The 20,275-nt window shown below is 39.9% G+C and overlaps 1 protein-coding gene across 1 annotated transcript in view; it reads left to right on the forward strand.

Moving 5' to 3' along the window:
• Positions 1 to 20,275, forward strand: part of LOC126186493 (uncharacterized) — a 77,621-nt gene that overhangs the window by 44,183 nt on the left and 13,163 nt on the right. Inside the window, exons 5-6 of the mRNA XM_049928213.1 lie at positions 11,969 to 12,108; positions 15,945 to 16,156. Of these exons, the coding sequence (XP_049784170.1) occupies positions 11,969 to 12,108; positions 15,945 to 16,156 (352 nt within the window). The remainder of the gene's footprint in view (positions 1 to 11,968; positions 12,109 to 15,944; positions 16,157 to 20,275) is intronic.

Here is a 20,275-nt window from a genome sequence, read left to right on the forward strand (position 1 = left end):
TGACAGAGGTGAATGGTTAATTGACTTCAGCAGGGAAAGGCAGCTGATAGCGGCAAACACATGGTTCAAGAACCATAAGAGGAGGCTCTACACTTGGAAATCACCAGGGGATAAATACAGAAACCAAATAGATTTTATACTAGTAGAAGAAAGATACAGGAATGGAATCAAGAAGGTGCACACATTACCAGGTGCAGATATTAATAGTGACCACAACTTACTTATGGCAGAAATAGAAATAAGAATGAAAAGCTGAAAAAGGCGACAATGGTGAAGAAGTGGGATCTAGAGAAGATAAGGTCCAACAAAGAACAAATTACAGAAATGCTGTCTCGGGACTTTCTAAACACATTACAAGACAAATAAGCACCTGATAATGCCAACGAGTACTGGAATATGCTGAAAGAAGGAATCATTAAAGCAGGACAGCAAAATATAGGATATGTAAAAGGGAAAAGGTCAAAATAACCATGGGTCACACAAGAAATGATTTCCAAGATGGAGGAGAGAAGAAAATTGAAAAACAAGAACACTGAAGATGCAAGAAAGATATACCGAAGGTTAAATAATGAACTGCGAAGAGAAACAGAGTAGGCTAGGAAAAAATGGCTAAGAGAGGAATGTGATGAAATTGAAGAACTGGACAGGAAGGGAAGATACGACTTACTATACAACAGAGTAAAGACTATGACATGGGAACAAAACAGAGCAGGAAGTGCTACTATGGAAATTTTGAGTAAAGACGAAGAGGTAGTGTACAAAGATCGTGACGATGTCCTCCAGAGATGGGAACAATATATAAAAGAGCTATATGACACAAATAGCAAACCAGAAACTCTGGAACTTGAATCACACAACAGTGTAAGTGATGAAGAGAAAGGACCGACCATCATAATGGAAGAAGTAAAGTCTGCCATTGCTGCAATGAAAAATGGCAAAGCAGTAGGTACAGATACAATACTGGGAGAAATACTAAAATGCTTGAACCACAATGGAATAAGAGAAATATTGAGGTTATGTAATAAAATATATGACAGTGGTGAATGGCCGGAGGACTTTTTGACAACAGTAATGATTCCATTACCGAAAAAACAAGGAACCAAGAAATGCAGCGGGCACAGGACAATCAGCCTCATTTCACATGCAGCCAAAGTGATGTTAAGAATAATTAATAAAAGACTTGAAAAAGTAATAGAGGAGAATCTCGGAGAGGAGCAGTTTGGCTTTAGATGGAATACGGGCACCAGAGATGCAATAGGGCTCCTACGAATCTTGGGAGAAAGGTTTATTGAAAAAGGAAGAGACCTATATATGTGCTTCATCGATTTAGAAAAGGCATTTGACAATGTGGTTTGGGACAAGCTGGCGACTATTATGAGGGAAAAGAGAGTGGACTGGAAAACCAGAAGACTTATAAACTCATTATACCTTAATCAAAAAGTTTCAGTTAAAGTGAGAGGAGAAAGTACAAACTGGATCAGACTAGGGAAAGGAGTAAGACAAGGATGCTGTTTATCACCTACTCTTTTCAACCTGTACTTGGAAAATATGATTGACCAATGCTCATTAGATGACAAAGGAGTAGAAATTGGAGGAAGAAGAGTAGGATGCTTGAGATTTGCTGATGACATGGTCTTTCTAGCCACAGGGGAAAAAGAATTACAGGATTTGGTGGACACCATTGCAACTAACGGAAAAAAATATGGAATGAAAATTAACACAAATAAAACAAAAGTATTGGCAATAGGAGGAAATAAGGAAATAAAAATTGTGCTGAATGGAGAAACACTAGAACAGGTGCAAAATTTTAAGTATCTTGGAAGCAGGATAGACACCGACTGGAAGTGCACCACAGAAATTAAAACAAGGATAGCAATGGCAAAAGAGGTGTTTTATAAGAAAAGGAGAATCTTCTGCAGCGGTCTGGACAGAGAACTCGGAAAGAGACTCATAAAATGTCTTGTATGGAGTGTTCTTCTGTATGGCGCTGAAACATGGACTATGAGGAAAAAAGACAGAGAAAGGCTGGAGGCTTTTGAGATCTGGACATGGCGGAAGATGGAAAGAATAAGTTGGATGGACAGAGTAAAAAATGAGGAGGTACTGAGAAGAGTGGGAGAGAAAAGACAGTTACTAGATGTAATAAAGAGAAGAAAAAGAAATTGGATTGGGCATATATTAAGAAAGAATGACGGACTGATAAAAACAGTTTTAGAAGGTTATGTAGAAGGGAAAAGGAAGCGAGGAAGGAAGAGATTCCAGATACTGGATGACATGATGGACGGTACAACATACAGCAGCCTTAAGAAGGAAGCAATGGATCGCAGAAAATGGAGAGGCAAAGGACCTGCTAATATAGCAGATAACTGATGATGATGATGATGATGATATTGGCTTTGAATGTAGTCTAGTCATTGGATGTCCTCTGAGAAACAGATCAGTTGGGGAGATTTCAACGTTTCCAAAGCTGCCCAAGTCGACTGTTGGTGATGTGACTGTGAAATGGAAATGCGAAAGAACAACCACCCCTAAATCAAGACCAGTCATGAAGCAACATCTGTGAGGGAATAGTTCATAGACAATAACATTGCTGAAATGGGCTAGTCTGCTCAGGGTCCTGACCTGAACCCAATAGAACACCTCAACACCTGCTGAGGAAGAAATTACCATTCCTCCATTCACTCAGATACATTACTGAAAGTGTCCCCAAAAGAGTTAAAGCTTTCATAAAGGTGAAGGGTGGTCACCACCTCCATATTTTGCCCGCTAGTAGGTGTCCTGATACTTCCGTTCAGATAGTGCATATACTCAGTGATTTCTTTTTAAGTAGTATGAGACATAATTTCTTCTTCTTCTGCTTATTATTATTATTATTATTATTATTATTATTATTATTATTATTATTCCAGTAAAACTTGCTCAAAACGGAATTGCATGGCATCAAAGTAATTTCCCAAATTGGGCGAGTTTCCGTATCACGCATAATTCAGTACGCTACATAAAATGTCAGGTATCGTGAATAAAAGTGTAAATTTGTAATTATGCATGTACATGGCTATTACAAATGATTGAAGCGATTTCATAAATTCACTGTAGCTCTCCATTCATTGACATATGGTCAGGACACACTACAGATACGTAGAAAAACTCATAAAGTTTTGTTCGGCTGAAGCTGCATTTCAGGTTTCTGCCGCCAGAGTGCTCGAGAGCGCAGTGAGACAAAATGGCGACAGGAGCCGAGAAAGCGTATGTCGTGCTTGAAATGCACTCACATCAATCAGTCATAACAGTGCAACGACACTTCAGGACGAAGTTCAACAAAGATCCACCAACTGCTAACTCCATTCGGCGATGATATGCGCAGTTTAAAGCTTCTGGATGCCTCTGTAAGGGGAAATCAACGGGTCGGCCTGCAGTGAGCGAGGAAACGGTTGAACGCGTGCGGGCAAGTTTCACGCGTGTATCTGGACATGCTGGAAAATTGGCTCATGCCACAACTGGAGACTGACAGCGCCAACTTCATCTTTCAACAGGATGATGCTCCACCACACTTCCATCATTATGTTCGGCATTTCTTAAACAGGAGATTGGAAAACCGATGGATCGGTCTTGGTGGAGATCATGATCAGCAATTCATGTCGTGGCCTCCACGCTCTCCCGACTTAACCCCATGCGATTTCTTTCTGTGGGGTTGTGTGAAAGATTCAGTGTTTAAACCTCCTCTACCAAGAAACGTGCCAGAACTGCGAGCTCGCATCAACGATGCTTTCGAACTCATTGATGGGGACATGCTGCGCCGAGTGTGGGAGGAACTTGATTATCAGCTTGATGCCTGCCGAATCACTAAAGGGGCACACATCGAACATTAGTGAATGCCTAAAAAAACTTTTTGAGTTTTTGTATGTGTGTGCAAAGCATTGTGAAAATATCTCAAATAATAAAGTTATTGTAGAGCTTTGAAATTGCTTCAATCATTTGTAATAACACTGTATTTATTTACCTTCACTCCTGTACAGTAGGTTTTCATATACTGTATATTGTACAATAGAACACTAGACTTACATTAATTCATGAACAATATGGAATTTCTGTATTTTTATTCTAACTTTAAATTCGTTTATGTTATGTGTACATACATATTATTTCCACATTTATTTGTGTTACAGTTCATGTTTTTTTGCCACATATTGAGGAGGGAAATCTGTTTGAATTACCTGTTCAAAATTGAAAATTTTTTTTCTGCTCAATTTTTTGCACCATACAATAGCTCCAAAACGTGGGTGAATTGGTGCATGCTGCAAATTGCATGACATTGATTATGCATGCAACAGCTGGTTGAATTTGGTGGGAACCAAGCTGAATTCACATTTACTAACTTTGACTTTCAGGTGGCAGGTTACATTGTCTGTGAAAAGAAAAACTTCACAATCTCCTTTCTTCATTTTGGCATTGAGAGAGATCAGCCATCTTCCATAAGACCACTCACCATCCCATCCTTTTATTGCTTCATCATCTATCTGGAAACTTACTGATGTCTGTTTTTGAAACAACGTGTTTTTCCACCTTTCCAATCACCAATGGCTTCTCCATTTCAGCTAACATGTTTCTACACAGCAGTACAGTGAGTCTTTCCTCAGACATTTTTGCACCAGTGCACTTTTCTCTTCAAATTGCTAGAGATTTTGAAGGCAGTGCACGATAACAGACATTGAACAAGTTTTTTGGGTCATAATTTGAAATTAGATTGTACAGTATTGTCTTCCATTCTGTTGCTACACTTTCCTGCAAATCCTTAGCATCCTTGCACACATCATTTCACAGAATATTGTGCCTGGCTTTGAAACTGTCCAGCCAGCCTGTGGATGCCTTCACCTCCACATTTACAAGCAATTTAAGTCTTTCAGTGTCTCAATCTGCAACATGGGTCCAGACAAAGGTAAGTTTTCTGCCCAGGCACATTTGAACCATTCCCTTACTATATCATTAATTTCTTCATTTTCCCTTTTATTCATCTTCCTTTTCATTTCTTTGTTCCCTTTGATCCATTCATCCCATATATTATCCATGTTTCTTAAAGTATCATAAACTTGTATTTTACCACATCTTAAACGCATTATTATTTCATGTGGAGAGAGTTTGTCTTTCTCACTTGTGTCTGTTATCTTAACCTTTTTGTTAGGTGTTAGCAACTCACTTTTTGTTTGGCATCATGTTATCACTTTAAGTGCTACTAGTGAACTGAAACTGGCAGGAAATAATGCAGGTAGTGCATTTCCTTTAAATGCTTGACCTTTCGGGGTGAAATCATTGTTTAATGGAACAACACCCACCTCATTCACTCATTCATGCAGATTGCAGCGGAGTGTTCATAGGTGTGCACCAATGTTCAAGTGTCGACCCATGCGTGTCAATAATAGTGGAAAATGAGAAATACCAATGGAGTGCTCACCAATGAACCGTTTCCTTTGCTGTGCCAACGCTGCACATAACTTGTTCATTGTTGCACAGAGCTGTGTGGTTTGATGTCCCACCAAACCTCTTTTCTTGATTTTGTGCCTCTTAACAGCATTTTCAGGGCTGTACAGTCTCTGTGTTAAAACTAGTGTACGTGTAGAGTTGAGAATAACTAAGTTATACTGTATGTAGTAGTACAGTATAAGCTCTTTTGTGCATTACACAGTGAATTATTAATCAAGTCTTAAAATTTGCATTCTGTTTTTGTGTTAGGCATGTTCCGCTTCATACAAAAAATTAGCATATAAAAGTGCATTGAATGCATTGGGACTGAAATACTTCAACGGTTGGGCAGATTTCCGAATTGTACAAATTCTGCTCTGATCAAGTTTTACTATTATCACATTGTGATTCTGTATTTCTGACAATAATAAGATTTCTATATTATCTTTTAATGAAATTACTGCTATTAGATTTATGGTATGCATTGCCTTGGACCATCTGTGTGTTTACTTACAGACAATTGATATTATATTGTATTCTGCTCACTATCCTCAAGCTCTTCAACACTTTGTGAAAATTTCATGAAATGTTTTCTTCTCAGGTATTGGCTGTCTTACATAAGATTAATCAAGCTGTAACATCAGTCTTATGATAAATTAGCTGTTTTTAGATTCCAAGCTTTTATTATATAACAGTTCATGGCAAAACTTGGACTACATAATAAAGGATAACTGAAATTTTACTAGAAATAGCTGCTCAAAATCTTTAAAATGGAGTTAGTACTTATATTTGTAGCATAATGTGTCTCTGTTTTGGACAAGAGACAGATTGCTATTTTATGCAGAATTTAATATCAAATAAAAGGTGCTGATACACAAAAGTTACACCTGGCTGATATCACTCCATCTTGATGGAGCTGCATGACACCAATTACATTTGAAGTAGTGGAGAAACGTTTCACTTATAATAATTGTACATAGTGACATTAGGCTGGTCACATGTACCCTTTGGAAGGGTAGGATCTGGTAGTGGGAATGACTGATCAGTTATGGATGGTAATTATTCAACTCTTGTTTCTACCAGAGCATTGAGAATTAGTCATATTTCATAATTAGTAGATACATATGACAGGAAATTTGATATGTAGATGTTTCCAAATAACAACTTTTAAAAAATAACAAGAAGTCAATTTTAAGATAAATATTTACAGTTTAAAATTACATTGGTAACAACAAATGACCACAGACTACAAAAAAAAAAAAAAAAAAAAAAAAAAAAATGTTTGTGATCACTGGAGCAAGAACAGCTTGACATATTGAAGAGATTCTTGGGACATTGTTACATAAGCTGCAATAATGCAGTGATTCAAATTAACCGGAATTGTCAGAAACTAACATAGCCTTAATTATTAAGTTTATCCCAGAGAACAGTGGCATAAAATATGACAGAAGTACAGACTGCCATGCACTTAAGGAGGGCTAGGCATAATTTTTTTTTAAATATTTTGTGTAAATTGTAATAAATAGCTGGTTCCCACAGCACTAAAGAAGCTATTCAAGGCCCTCACATGTGCATGCAGCAAAATAAAAAAGGACAGCACCAGTCCTCTGACATATTGCCTTATGAAATCATCAAAAAGAAGTTCACGCTCATGTGACACACAGGGTACCTCCGTACTTAATAATAAACTAATGCTGCTAGTCAAGAGGATAATGTGCATGGGACAGTACATTTGTAGAGTGTGTATAAGTTAAGAATTTGGATCTGATGGGAGGTTTGCTAGGATAGACAGTGCAACTGCAGTGACCCCTCTGTCCGGATGGCTCAGTGGTCAGAGCATCTGCCTAGTGAGCAGGAGACCTGGGTTTGAATCCTGGTGGTACAGATTTTCAACTTTCCCCATTGATTTCAATCAATGCCCGCTCGTAGCCAAGGTGTGTAATTCCTTTATGTATAAAAAGCCCAATTGTTGCTAACTCTTGGGAAAACTAGCACTTGACCAGCACCCACAACTAGAAGTATTAAAAGTTTGTTAAACTCCACAAAACTTCTCTGAACAATGTTAAGGGTCCAAAACATGACACAGCAATAAAATTTTCGCAATTTATGAGGGCATACATATGAATAACTGAAAGTAACAACTCGAATATGCAGCTGATGCACCATACAGAATAGTGTACCACATGCTTCTGGTGTGATTCAAAACTGTGTCCCCTCTCCAGCATCCAGCCAGCCCTTAAACACCCTCAGGCTTGGTTATCTGCAACTACTTGTTTTCAGGCTCAGGACTTGTCCCAGTACCAAAGTACTATTTCTATATCTTTAATGCTAGCTTAGATGTAATTGCACATGCATATGGTTTGGTTTTGTGCTGATCACTTAAACCTGTCACCGTAAGTTGTGCAATAGGTACCTCTCTCACATCAGAAAAAATATACAGGGTATCCTGCTAACATTTAAGAAAATCATCGAAGCTTGTAGAGGTAAAGCATCATGGATTTTTGTAAAACAAAACTGCCTACCACCGGTTTTGAACAAGTATTTTTGCCAACATATAGAGGGAAGGTTGAAGTCCCCACCAACTATAACCGTATGAGTGGGGTATTTATTTGTTACGAGACTCAAATTTTCTCTGAACTGTTCAGCAACTATATCATTGGAGTCTGGGGGTCGGTAGAAGGAGCCAATTATTAACTTAGTTCAGCTGTTAAGTATAACCTCCACCCATACCAATTTGCACGGAATATCTACTTCGACTTCACTACAAGATAAACCACTACTGACAGACACAAACACTCCACCACCAATTCTGCCTAATCTATCTTTCGTGAACACTGTCTGAGACTTCTTAAAAATTTCTCCAGAACTTTAGCCAGCTTTCTGTACCTATAATGACTTCAGCTTCTGCACTTTCTGTTATAGCACTTGAAGCTCAGGGACTTTCCCAGCACAACTACAACAATTTACAACTACAATTCCGACTGTTCCTTGATCCAAGCACGTCCTGTATTTGCCATGCACCCTTTGAGATTGCAGCCCACCCCGTACTTTCCAGAGGCCTTCTAACCTAAAAAACTGCCCAATCCACGCCACACAGCCTGCGCTACCCGTGTAGCCGCCAGCTGAGTGCAGTGAACTCCTGACCTATTCAGCGGAACCCGAAACCCCACCACCCTATGGTGCAAGTCAAGGAATCTGCAGCCAACATGGTCGCAAAACTGTCTGAGCCTCTGATTCAGACCCTCGACTAGGCTCTGCACCAAAGGACCGCAATCGGTTCTGTCAATGATGCTGGAGATGGTGAGCTCTGCCTTCATCTCGTAAGCAAGACGGGCAGCCTTCACCAAATCAGATAGCCGCTGTAATCCAGAGAGAATTTCCTCAGATCCAAAGCGACACACGTCAGGTCCGAACGCTGTTGCAGACGCAACGGAAAAAGTATGAGAAGTTCAGAAGAACACGAAATCCCAAAGATTGGCTAAAATTAACAGACGCGCAAAATTTGGCACGGACTTCAATGCGAGATGCCTTTAATAGGTTCCACAACGAAACACTGTCTAGAAATTTGGTAGAAAACCCGAAGAAATTCTGGTCGTATGTAAAGTACACAAGCGGCAAGATGCAGTCAATACCTACGCTGCGCAGTGCCGATGGTACTGTTACTGATGACTGTGCCGCTAAAGCGGAGTTATTGAACGCAGTTTTCTGAAATTCCTTCACCAGGGAAGATGAATGGAATATTCCAGAATTTGAAACACGAACAGCTGCTAGCATGAGTTTCTTAGAAGTAGAAACCTTAGGGGTTGCGAAGCAACTCAAATAGCTTGATACGGACAAGTCTTCAGGTCCAGATTGTATACCGATTAGGTTCCTTTCAGATTACGCTGATACAATAGCTCCCTACTTAGCAATTGTATACAACCGCTTGCTTACCGATAGATCTGTACCTACAGATTGGAAAATTGCGCAGGTCGCACCAGTGTTTAAGAAGGGTAGTAGGAGTAATCCATCAAACTACAGACCTATATCATTGACGTCGGTTTGCAGTAAGATTTTGGAGCATATACTGTATTCAAACATTATGAATCACCTCGAAGGGAACGATCTATCGATACGTAATCAGCATGGTTTCAGAAAACATAATTCTTGTGCAACGCAGCTAGGTCTTTATTCGCACGAAGTAATGGCCGCTATCGACGGGGGATCTCAAGTTGATTCTGTATTTATAGATTTCCGGAAAGCTTTTGACACTGTTCCTCACAAGCGACTTCTAAGCTGCGGGCCTATGGCGTATCGTCTCAGTTGTGTGACTGGGTTCGTGATTTCCTGTCAGGAAGGTCGCAGTTCGTAGTAATAGACGGAAAATCATCGAGTAAAATGGAAGTGATATCAGGTGTTCCCCAGGGAAGCGTCCTGGGACCCCTGCTGTTCCTGATCTATATAAATGTGACAATCTGAGCAGTTCTCTTAGGTTGTTCGCAGGTGATGCTGTAATTTACCATCTAGTAAGGTCATCTGAAGACCAGTATCAGTTGCAAAGCGAGTTAGAAAAGATTGCTGTATGGTGTGGCAGGTGGCAGTTGACGCTAAATAACGAAAAGTGTGAGGTGATCCACATGAGTTCCAAAAGAAATCCGTTGGAATTCGATTACTCGATAAATAGTTCAATTCTCAAGGCTGTCAATTCAACTAAGTACCTGGGTGTTAAAATTACGAACAACTTCAGTTGGAAAGACCACATAGATAATATTGTGGGGAAGGCGAGCCAAAGGTTGCGTTTCATTGGCAGGACACTTAGAAGATGCAACAAGTCCACTAAAGAGACAGCTTACACTACACTCGTTCGTCCTTTGTTAGAATATTGCTGCACGGTGTGGGATCCTTACCAGGTGGGATTGACGGAGGACATCGATAGGGTGCAAAAAAGGGCAGCTTGTTTTGTATTATCACGTAATAGGGGAGAGAGTGAGGCAGATATGATCGTGACTTAGAATGGAAGTCATTAAAGCAAAGACGTTTTTCGTCACGGCGAGATCTATTTACGAAATTTCAGTCACCAACTTTCTCTTCTGAATGCGAAAATATTTTGTTTAGCCCAACCTACATAGGTAGGAATGATCATCAAAATAAAATAAGAGAAATCGGAGCTTGAACAGAAAGGTTTAGGTGTTTGCTTCTCCCGCGCGCTGTTCGGGAGTGGAATGGTAGAGAGATAGTATGATTGTGGTTCGATGAACCCTCTGCCAAGCACTTAAATGTGAATTGTTGAGTAATCATGTAGATGTAGATGTAGATTAGTGCCGACATGTTCCAACACCTGCAGCTGACTGCACCCTGTGCTCTTCATGGCATCCGGAAGGACCCTTTCCACATCAGGAATGACTCCACCCGGAATGCACACTGGATTTCTTCCCCTCCTTAGCCGCCATATCCCTAACTATATAACTATGCATACATTCTGAAACATGTCATATGAACAGTCAGCCTGAATGGAGAGCTAGTGATATGGTTGCCTGCCTCCTGCACGACTTTGTCACTTTTATATTATTAAAATTAAAATATTCTCTAAAATCTTGGAGCCCGTGAGACTCTTGTCTTGCCAAAATCAAATGTCAGTAACAGGAATAAATGGAAGAGATTCTCGATTCCTGGAACGGATGAACTGTCTATATAGATAATTAAGTTTGTACGGAACCCTCACTGCATGAGACCTCCTCGCACCTGGCCAATTTTCTTTCATTTTGCCTGTCTGTGATTCACTTTTCTCCTATGAGATACAGAAAGCAGCTAACCAGTTTAACATATGTAGCAAAAGAATTTTCAGTTTACAAGTACAGCATCTTAAATAATGATCACAAGGAATGAAAGCAGAATGGTGGCATCTTCTTGTAGTCATTGACTGTTGGCTAAATATAAATATGATGCTTGGACATGCTGGCTCGCTTTCAATCGAGGAAGTATACGAAACTGCTGTGCTCAGGTCCCCCACCCACCCACTTGTTCGTCATGAAGCAGCATAATCATTTTGTAATTATTTACAAATTGTAATTGACAAAAATTCATTAAATCCATTTTTAGAGAAATATTTGCCTTATGTGTTCATGTATGATAGAAAAGTTCTGTCAAACTACAAACTCTGTTTCTTCTTCATCCCTATTATAGTGGTACTGCCGTGGTGTAGTAACAAGTTTTCTCCGTAGCCAGTTCATTTTATTTCCTTAACTGGGTATGAAATCACAAACGTCTCCAAAAGATATAAATCTATTAATTATTACGAACAAAGCACTCCTATTATCAGAATAAAATAATTTCTTCTAAACTACTTACCAGATTACAGAATGGTTTACAGCTTAGGTGACTCAAATTGTGTAAAGCAGTTCTTTGCCTTTATATTTTCCCCATAGAAATTATAACCTTTCTTACTCATGTAAAAGTAAACTGACACTATTTTTCTTTGTAACTGCACAAGATTCATTTTTGAATAATTGCTAATGCAAAATTAATGTATCAGTTTTCAGTTGTGGTACAACAGCTACTAAAAAGGATGCAGAAGTAGTGAAAATGATGCTCTCTACTGGAGGCATTTGCCAAGAAATTTCAGAATCTTTGATTGATGCTGCTGGTGGTCTGTCTGGATGTGGGCCTGCATATGTATGTATAACATAATAATCTATTTGAACAAAAGTAATCAGTTTTTGACAATATAATGTAACTGGGTAGATAAAAAAAGATCTACTCACAAAGTGGTGACAGGAGAACACACATATAAAGAAATGTTTTATCCTGTAAGCTATTGGAGCCTGTCGCTCCTCCTTCCAGCAGAAGAGTTGAAGGGGAATGAAGAGGAGTGAAGGAAAAGGACTGGGGAGGTTTAGGAAAAGAGGTAGAGTTCAAAAAAAGTCACCCAGAACCCTGGGTCTGAGGAGACTTATCAGACGGGATGAGAAGGAATGTGTGAGTTCTCCTGCCACTGCTTAGGGAGTACATTTTTTTCTGTCCAGTTACATTATAATGTTTTTCATATTAATTAATATTTTTGTATTAACTAAATGTAGATAAAGAAATTTCATGAGTTAATCTTGTGCAGTCATCTTTGACAAGAGGAATATTGTTTCCATATCTATGAAACTGTACTGCAAATGGCAAACAATTTTTTATGGTACCATTGATACTTAAATTAACTCTTCTGTGCTAGCCAAGATTTGTTAGTGCAGGCCACAACTATTATATATTGTGACAATGTTCGCCTGCTTTGTCTCTTAGTTTGTTTGTCCTCGGCGTTGACGTACTTTCTGGCTGACAAATGGGTTGAGGAAGGGCAATTACTGTCTACTTTAAATAATGTAGCTGGCAGATGCACAGTTGCATTTCAGTCTTTTTCTTTCACTATTCACAGCCCTCCAATATTACACAGTTATATGGCCAGTGCCAGTGCCAGTCCCAGTGCCAGTGCCAGTGCCAGAAGCCTCATTAATAGCTTTCAGGCAGTCATCCACATACTGCTACAATATTTACTATTGAACATCTATGAGCAGTAAAAACCTAACCGCCAAAGTTCACAGTTCTTGAAGAATAGAAAGGTACGTATGGAGCAGACACTGCCATTGTTTTAACCCATGGCCTAATTGTGTAACACTTATTTCACAGTTAAGTAGAAGCATTGGTGTTGTTCTAATCAACAAAGGTTTTATGTCTGAAACTCGGCTGTGGACTGATTGTCTCTGGACCAAAAATCGGGCCCTTATGTATCCTCACAATAATAGTTAAATTTACAGAAACTACAATTAAAACTTAACTCATTAAATTAACTGCATACATCAAAAAATTTGTTCCTTTTAAAAGTTTCTTCTATTACAAGGCTTAGGCCGAATTATTTATTTAAATGATGAAATTAACATATATAGTTATGTAAACAATACTTTTGATAACTGTTAATTACTTTGGAATTAATGAAGGACTGGTTTTTCTAACATGTTTTCGAATAGAGCCAAATAGATCCTTTAAGGTTACTATTAGTTGTTCCCCCAAATGCTTATAATTAGTACAGAATTTATATTTGTTTATACATCAACAATATAATGTAAGTTAAAAAAAAAAACAATCACTGATTACACCTTATAACAAAAGTTACTAACTAGGCACAGTCAAAATAAATTAGAAAATCAATTACATACCAAAAAACTAAGCACAAAATTAAATCTGGTGTTAAATTCTTTAAAACTGAGGGACAACTTTTCTCTTATATTTATGAAAATACAGATTATACTCACTTATGTTAAAGGTAATTAGTCGGACATGAAAAAATGAATTTTAAGGAGGCAGATGGAAAAACAAGAGGGGAAGTAAAAATATCCCAGCTTGCTTCAACACACACAGGCTCCAAGAACCTTGCATAAGTTAAACCTCTGTCTGTGTGTGTGTGTGTGTGTGTGTGTGTGTGTGTGTGTGTGTGTGTGCGTGCACGTGCGTGCGCGCGGGTGTGTTGTGTTCTGCTGCCACTTGGTGAGTAGATTTTTTTATCCATCCAATTACATTACATTTATTTGCTCCATGTCAGGTATTACATCAGCTGGCATTATACTGTAAGCATACATAAGGGCAATTTCCAGATATCACTCATTTGAAATTCATAGATACAGCTCATTAAATTGTCTGTAGTACAAATTTATTTTAAGTATTTGAGAAATCAGTGCATTAAGCTGTATCAACAGCAGACCACTAACTATGTGGCAGTAATATTTCTAGCACCATTGACATGCTGCAGATTGTCCAGCCTATTTTCCAGAGCTGACACTTTCTTTTCCATCTATTGCTGCATCTGTAGTAATTTTTCTTTGAAAATTTGTTAGTTTATTGAAGAGATTATGGCAGTCATGGATCAGCATTTTGCACGTCTTCCATAATTGTACTTCATGGAGGGAATTTATCCTCTGGGAAAAAATGGTGGATGATGTACACTGACATAAAAGGAGGCTATGTTGAATAGTAAGCGCATATTTTTATATTACAGGAGATACTTTCAGTGTCAGGCCAACTGTTACACCAAACCACATTCCTTTCCAAAGAATCTAGAAACACCTGTATAGAGAGGTCACATTAAAATTTAACATAAGTTATTGATTTAAAGCTGTTGCTGTGGATCAACACTGCGGCTCTTGATCTCTAATATTCATAGCATTCTGTGTACCACACTTGCGTTGCCCTGTGATGATGTTTAGCATTGGTAAGTGCTTAGAGAGTAGGCTGCTGTTGCTGGTGCAACTATGTTAGTAACAATTGTGTGAGAAATAATCTCGGCATTGCGCATCTTGTATATCGCATAATGTTGGTAGTGAGATAGGATTTGTGTATCTCATATATCTGTATAATGTTAGTAGTGAAATAGCGTGATGGTGGATTACATTCATATTTCTTTCTTGGCAAATGCCAAGCTAATAAAGCTCTCAATTCATTTGGCAACTGAAAAGTTTGTTAGCTGTGCAAATTTATTAACTTCAGAACAAGACATTGATCATGACATTTAAAAAAACAAGTATACAAACACTGTGAAGATTCTCCTATATTTTGAAATTTACCCAGCAACATAACATGTTTATACACTTTCTTCCTACAGAAGAGACTTATGTTAATTAAGAAGAGCATGTCAGAAGGAAGTTCTCATTTCACCAATCATCTTTTCATTCATTCAAACTCGCAAAAAGAACAGCTGCAGCTTTTTCCCATTTCTTATGCAGTGCTTCAGTACTTTCAGTATCCAAGGTTTTTCCTGGATCAGTCACTAATTAAATATATTTAAAAATTTGTAAGTATTTGTGATAATGCATTGTTTTTATTACCTTACAAAATTGATTGTTCATAAAACAAGCAGATTTTCCTTAAATTATGGAGAATAACAAATTAATATTTTTGTAAGTTTATATATATTTTTCTGCAGCACTAATTCAGTTGTGAGTGCCAATGTCAGTAGATTACAGCTTCGATTAGTGAGGACTCAATTTCTTTAGCGGAGCAGAGTGCACAGCTTTTGTTAGCTTTTGGGTTACTTGTGGTGCTTCACAAAATAATACTAAATTGCTAAAAAGTTGTTAACGTTTACATAAACCTTTTACTTCAAGTAAATACTTTAAAAAATGACTAAAAGAGATCTTTCAGTGAGAAGCAGTTATGTCAAGTCATCGAAAGGCACATACAAAAGAAGGAAAATGTGCTAGGTTTGGAGTTATCCTTTGACGAGCTACAGTGCACACACCCGTGTGCAAGCTGACACACACACACACACACACACACACACACACACACACACACACACACACACCTATGCCCCTACATGGTGCCAGCTTTAAGTAAATAGCTTAGTCACTGTCATTGTTTCTTAATACTAGGGTGTAAATATTTGCTTGGATTGTCATTATAATAGTTGTTTCATGAAAGTTATTGATGTCTATTTTTTACATGTTACCACATACTAAGGCTTTCATTTTTAATAGGTGTACCTCATTATTGAAGCATTGTCTGATGGTGCAGTGAAGATGGGTGTTCCTCGAGCTATGGCAACACAGTTTGCTTCTCAGACTGTGCTAGGTGCTGCAAAAATGGTGCTAGAGACAGGGAAGCATCCAGGGCAGTTGAAAGATGAAGTGTGCTCACCTGGAGGTACTACAATCTGTGGTATCCATGCATTGGAGAAGGGAGGTGTCAGGTATGTTGAACAGTAGAGAGAGAGAGAGAGAGAGAGAGAGAGAGAGAGAGAGAGAGAGAGAGAGAGGAAATTGATCTAATGGGGCATAATCTGACTTGTATATTACTTACCCAGTTTCAAAAAAGTCTAGACAACTCCTCTAGCAGCTTCTCATGTGGATGATGCAGGTACTTCAAACATCAGTAAGAGAACAAACAAATTTCAAAATATCTTTCATGTAATACAGTTTAATATACACTCCTGGAAATGGAAAAAAGAACACATTGACACCGGTGTGTCAGACCCACCATACTTGCTCCGGACACTGCGAGAGGGCTGTACAAGCAATGATCACACGCACGGCACAGCGGACACACCAGGAACCGCGGTGTTGGCCGTCGAATGGCGCTAGCTGCGCAGCATTTGTGCACCGCCGCCGTCAGTGTCAGCCAGTTTGCCGTGGCATACGGAGCTCCATCGCAGTCTTTAACATTGGTAGCATGCCGCGACAGCGTGGACGTGAACCGTATGTGCAGTTGACGGACTTTGAGCGAGGGCGTATAGTGGGCATGCGGGAGGCCGGGTGGACGTACCGCCGAATTGCTCAACACGTGGGGCGTGAGGTCTCCACAGTACATCGATGTTGTCGCCAGTGGTCAGCGGAAGGTGCACGTGCCCGTCGACCTGGGACCGGACCGCAGCGACGCACGGATGCACGCCAAGACCGTAGGATCCTACGCAGTGCCGTAGGGGACCGCACCGCCACTTCCCAGCAAATTAGTGACACTGTTGCTCCTGGGGTATCGGCGAGGACCATTCCCAACCGTCTCCATGAAGCTGGGCTACGGTCGCGCACACCGTTAGGCCGTCTTCCGCTCACGCCCCAACATCGTGCAGCCCGCCTCCAGTGGTGTCGCGACAGGCGTGAATGGAGGGACGAATGGAGACGTGTCGTCTTCAGCGATGAGAGTCGCTTCTGCCTTGGTGCCAATGATGGTCGTATGCGTGTTTGGCGCCGTGCAGGTGAGCGCCACAATCAGGACTGCATACGACCAAGGCACACAGGGCCAACACCCGGCATCATGGTGTGGGGAGCGATCTCCTACACTGGCCGTACACCACTGGTGATCGTCGAGGGGACACTGAATAGTGCACGGTACATCCAAACCGTCATCGAACCCATCGTTCTACCATTCCTAGACCGGCAAGGGAACTTGCTGTTCCAACAGGACAATGCACGTCCGCATGTATCCCGTGCCACCCAACGTGCTCTAGAAGGTGTAAGTCAACTACCCTGGCCAGCAAGATCTCCGGATCTGTCCCCCATTGAGCATGTTTGGGACTGGATGAAGCGTCGTCTCACGCGGTCTGCACGTCCAGCACGAACGCTGGTCCAACTGAGGCGCCAGGTGGAAATGGCATGGCAAGCCGTTCCACAGGACTACATCCAGCATCTCTACGATCCTCTCCATGGGAGAATAGCAGCCTGCATTGCTGCGAAAGGTGGATATACACTGTACTAGTGCCGACATTGTGCATGCTCTGTTGCCTGTGTCTATGTGCCTGTGGTTCTGTCAGTGTGATCATGTGATGTATCTGACCCCAGGAATGTGTCAGTAAAGTTTCCCCTTCCTGGGACAATGAATTCACGGTGTTCTTATTTCAATTTCCAGGAGTGTATTATCATATTGGCAATACAATCACTTATTATACAGTAGTAGCTAATGTTGGAAATGCTTGTTAGCTGTTAGCTGTATCAGTACAGAAATAACTAAATGAATGGGTAACACTTGGGAAGAAAAGTTTGATGTTGATTCCGTACACCTGTTATGAACTAGTTGTTGTGAACTGGTTCAAGACATGAAATATCTGGAGTCAATTTTGGCACAATCTGTTGTTTGTTTGCAATACAACCTCAGATATTCCCCCACTGTGGTAATTGTTTGACAGACTGACTATAATACCATCAGCACATAAGAGGTTTCCTTCCTTTATTTAAAAAATAATCAGTTCTGTCGTAATAAACGAGGACACATGGAAGAAACTTGTTTGGAGTATGAAAGATTTATTTATTACAATTGTAGTGACCCACGTAAGATTCCACACCCACAACCTGGGTGCACAGTACAGTGGTATGGCATGCCATGGATATCGCAGGGGCCTTCACTCTCAAATGCGTGCAAGGCATCTCCATAGTGCAATCTACTGGCTGGCCGATAGCTTATAGAATCATGCCTCACCAACCTTGCCACCAGTCAGATCTTGATATTCAGCCTGTGTGTCTCAGACTAATAGTGCAGCCACTCCGTGACGAGTGTTTTCCTTTACTGGTATTCTTGCAGTAATAAGATGTGTCTGTTATTATCTGTATTTTCTTGTAGTCAGAACAGCAATAGGAAATTAATATAAACATAATGAAGGCAATGAGAAGAAAATGTGATTATAAATGATGTGCAGATATACTGTCCATGTAAAAATTTACATTTCCAGCTTTTATGTTTGTGATCTTGTTCAGGGTAGTTTTATTTTCATGCATCAATAGTAGTCATCCAATATATTCTTGTTTCATTATCCTTGATAATGAGTTCCACAATATGAAGCTCTTAATGTAATACTCTTTTTTTCAAAGAAATGGCTTCAGTGTAGCCAGGAGCTGAACCAGAGTACTGTTGAGAAAGTATATAATCACACCTGTGCAATCCAAAGATTGTGGAAAGCCATCATTCTTACAGTCAAATACGCATAGTTGGCTACATTTTTATACCAACAAAGTTCTTCCTAACTTCTTTAAAAGAAATCTTCGTTCCATTGTCCTTGTTAGTGAATTAGTCTTCTTGGTAAATCATTCACCACATAAAAGGATATAAATGTGAGGTCCTTTGAAAACTCCTATTTTGATCTAGAAGACCAAGAATAAATTGTATATCTAATTAACTGCCCTGACACGGGGGTTCATTAAGCAAAGTCTGATGAAAATTAATATCTGGTTCTCTGTGAATGAATTGGCACTGAACTACACTAAAACACAAGACATGCAATTCTGTACTGCACAAGAACTGGCCACACTATTAGAAACAATGCATGAAAGTAAATTTATAAATGAAATTGATATTCTGAATTTGTGTGTGTTTTACTGATAAGAAACTGAACTGGGAGTTGCATGTTACAGAGCTTGTTAAATGTCTAAGGTCTGCAACTTTGACGTTATTAATAATAAGAGATAGTTCAGAAGAAAATGTCAAACAATTGACTTACCTTTCCTAATTTCATTCACTAATGTCATTTGGCATAATGTTCTGGGGTAACACAGCTTAGAGGAGAGGGCAGGCAAAAATGTTTGTTGCACAGAAGCATGTAATAGGATTAACATAAGGTGTCCACTTCAGGAGCTCTTGTAAGCATCTCTTTAAGCAGTTGGGCACACTGACAACAGCTACAGTACATTTTCTCCCTAATGAAGTTCGTTGTTAGCAATTATTGTTTGTTTGAAAACAACAGTATCATTCAGAAATACTCGAAGGAGAAATGACTTGTAACCGTCTGACTTAACTGTAACCATACTCAGTTGAATATATCAGACAATGGAAAATCCAATATGGAATATAACAGTGTTAGGAACATGATATTAAGTTCCTAACGACCATATAGCAGAGATGCTAAATCGCATGTAGGCACAACATAAAGATTCTCAGAAAGTGCACTCTTGGCCAACAAAGTCTTTGTCAGAAATAAGAAATAGACAATGCATACCATGCCCCCCTCCCCCCCTTCCCCACACACACATGACCAGTCTCTGGCTGCTGAGGCCTGGCTGCGAGCTGCAGCACATTATGGGAGAGGCAACTGGGTGGTTGGAGTGAGGAGGAGGCTGGGACGGAGAGGGGAATGATAGCAGGGTAGAGATGGAGGATGGTAAAGTGCTGCTTGTTGGACATACAGGGACGAGGTGGAGAGAGGGTAGGACAGCTAGGTGCAGTCAGGAGGTTATACGGAAGTTGGTGCGGGGGGGGGGGGGGGGGGGAGGGTGGAAATGGAGAGAAGTCAAGACTGTGGGTGCATTGGTGGACTAGAGGGCTGTGTATTGCTGGAGTGGGAACAGGGAAGGAGCCATATGGATAAGGTTGAGGCTAGGAGGTTATG

The sequence above is a fragment of the Schistocerca cancellata genome, chromosome 1 (genome assembly GCF_023864275.1).
Source record: "Schistocerca cancellata isolate TAMUIC-IGC-003103 chromosome 1, iqSchCanc2.1, whole genome shotgun sequence".
NCBI classification, from domain to species: domain Eukaryota; kingdom Metazoa; phylum Arthropoda; class Insecta; order Orthoptera; family Acrididae; genus Schistocerca; species Schistocerca cancellata.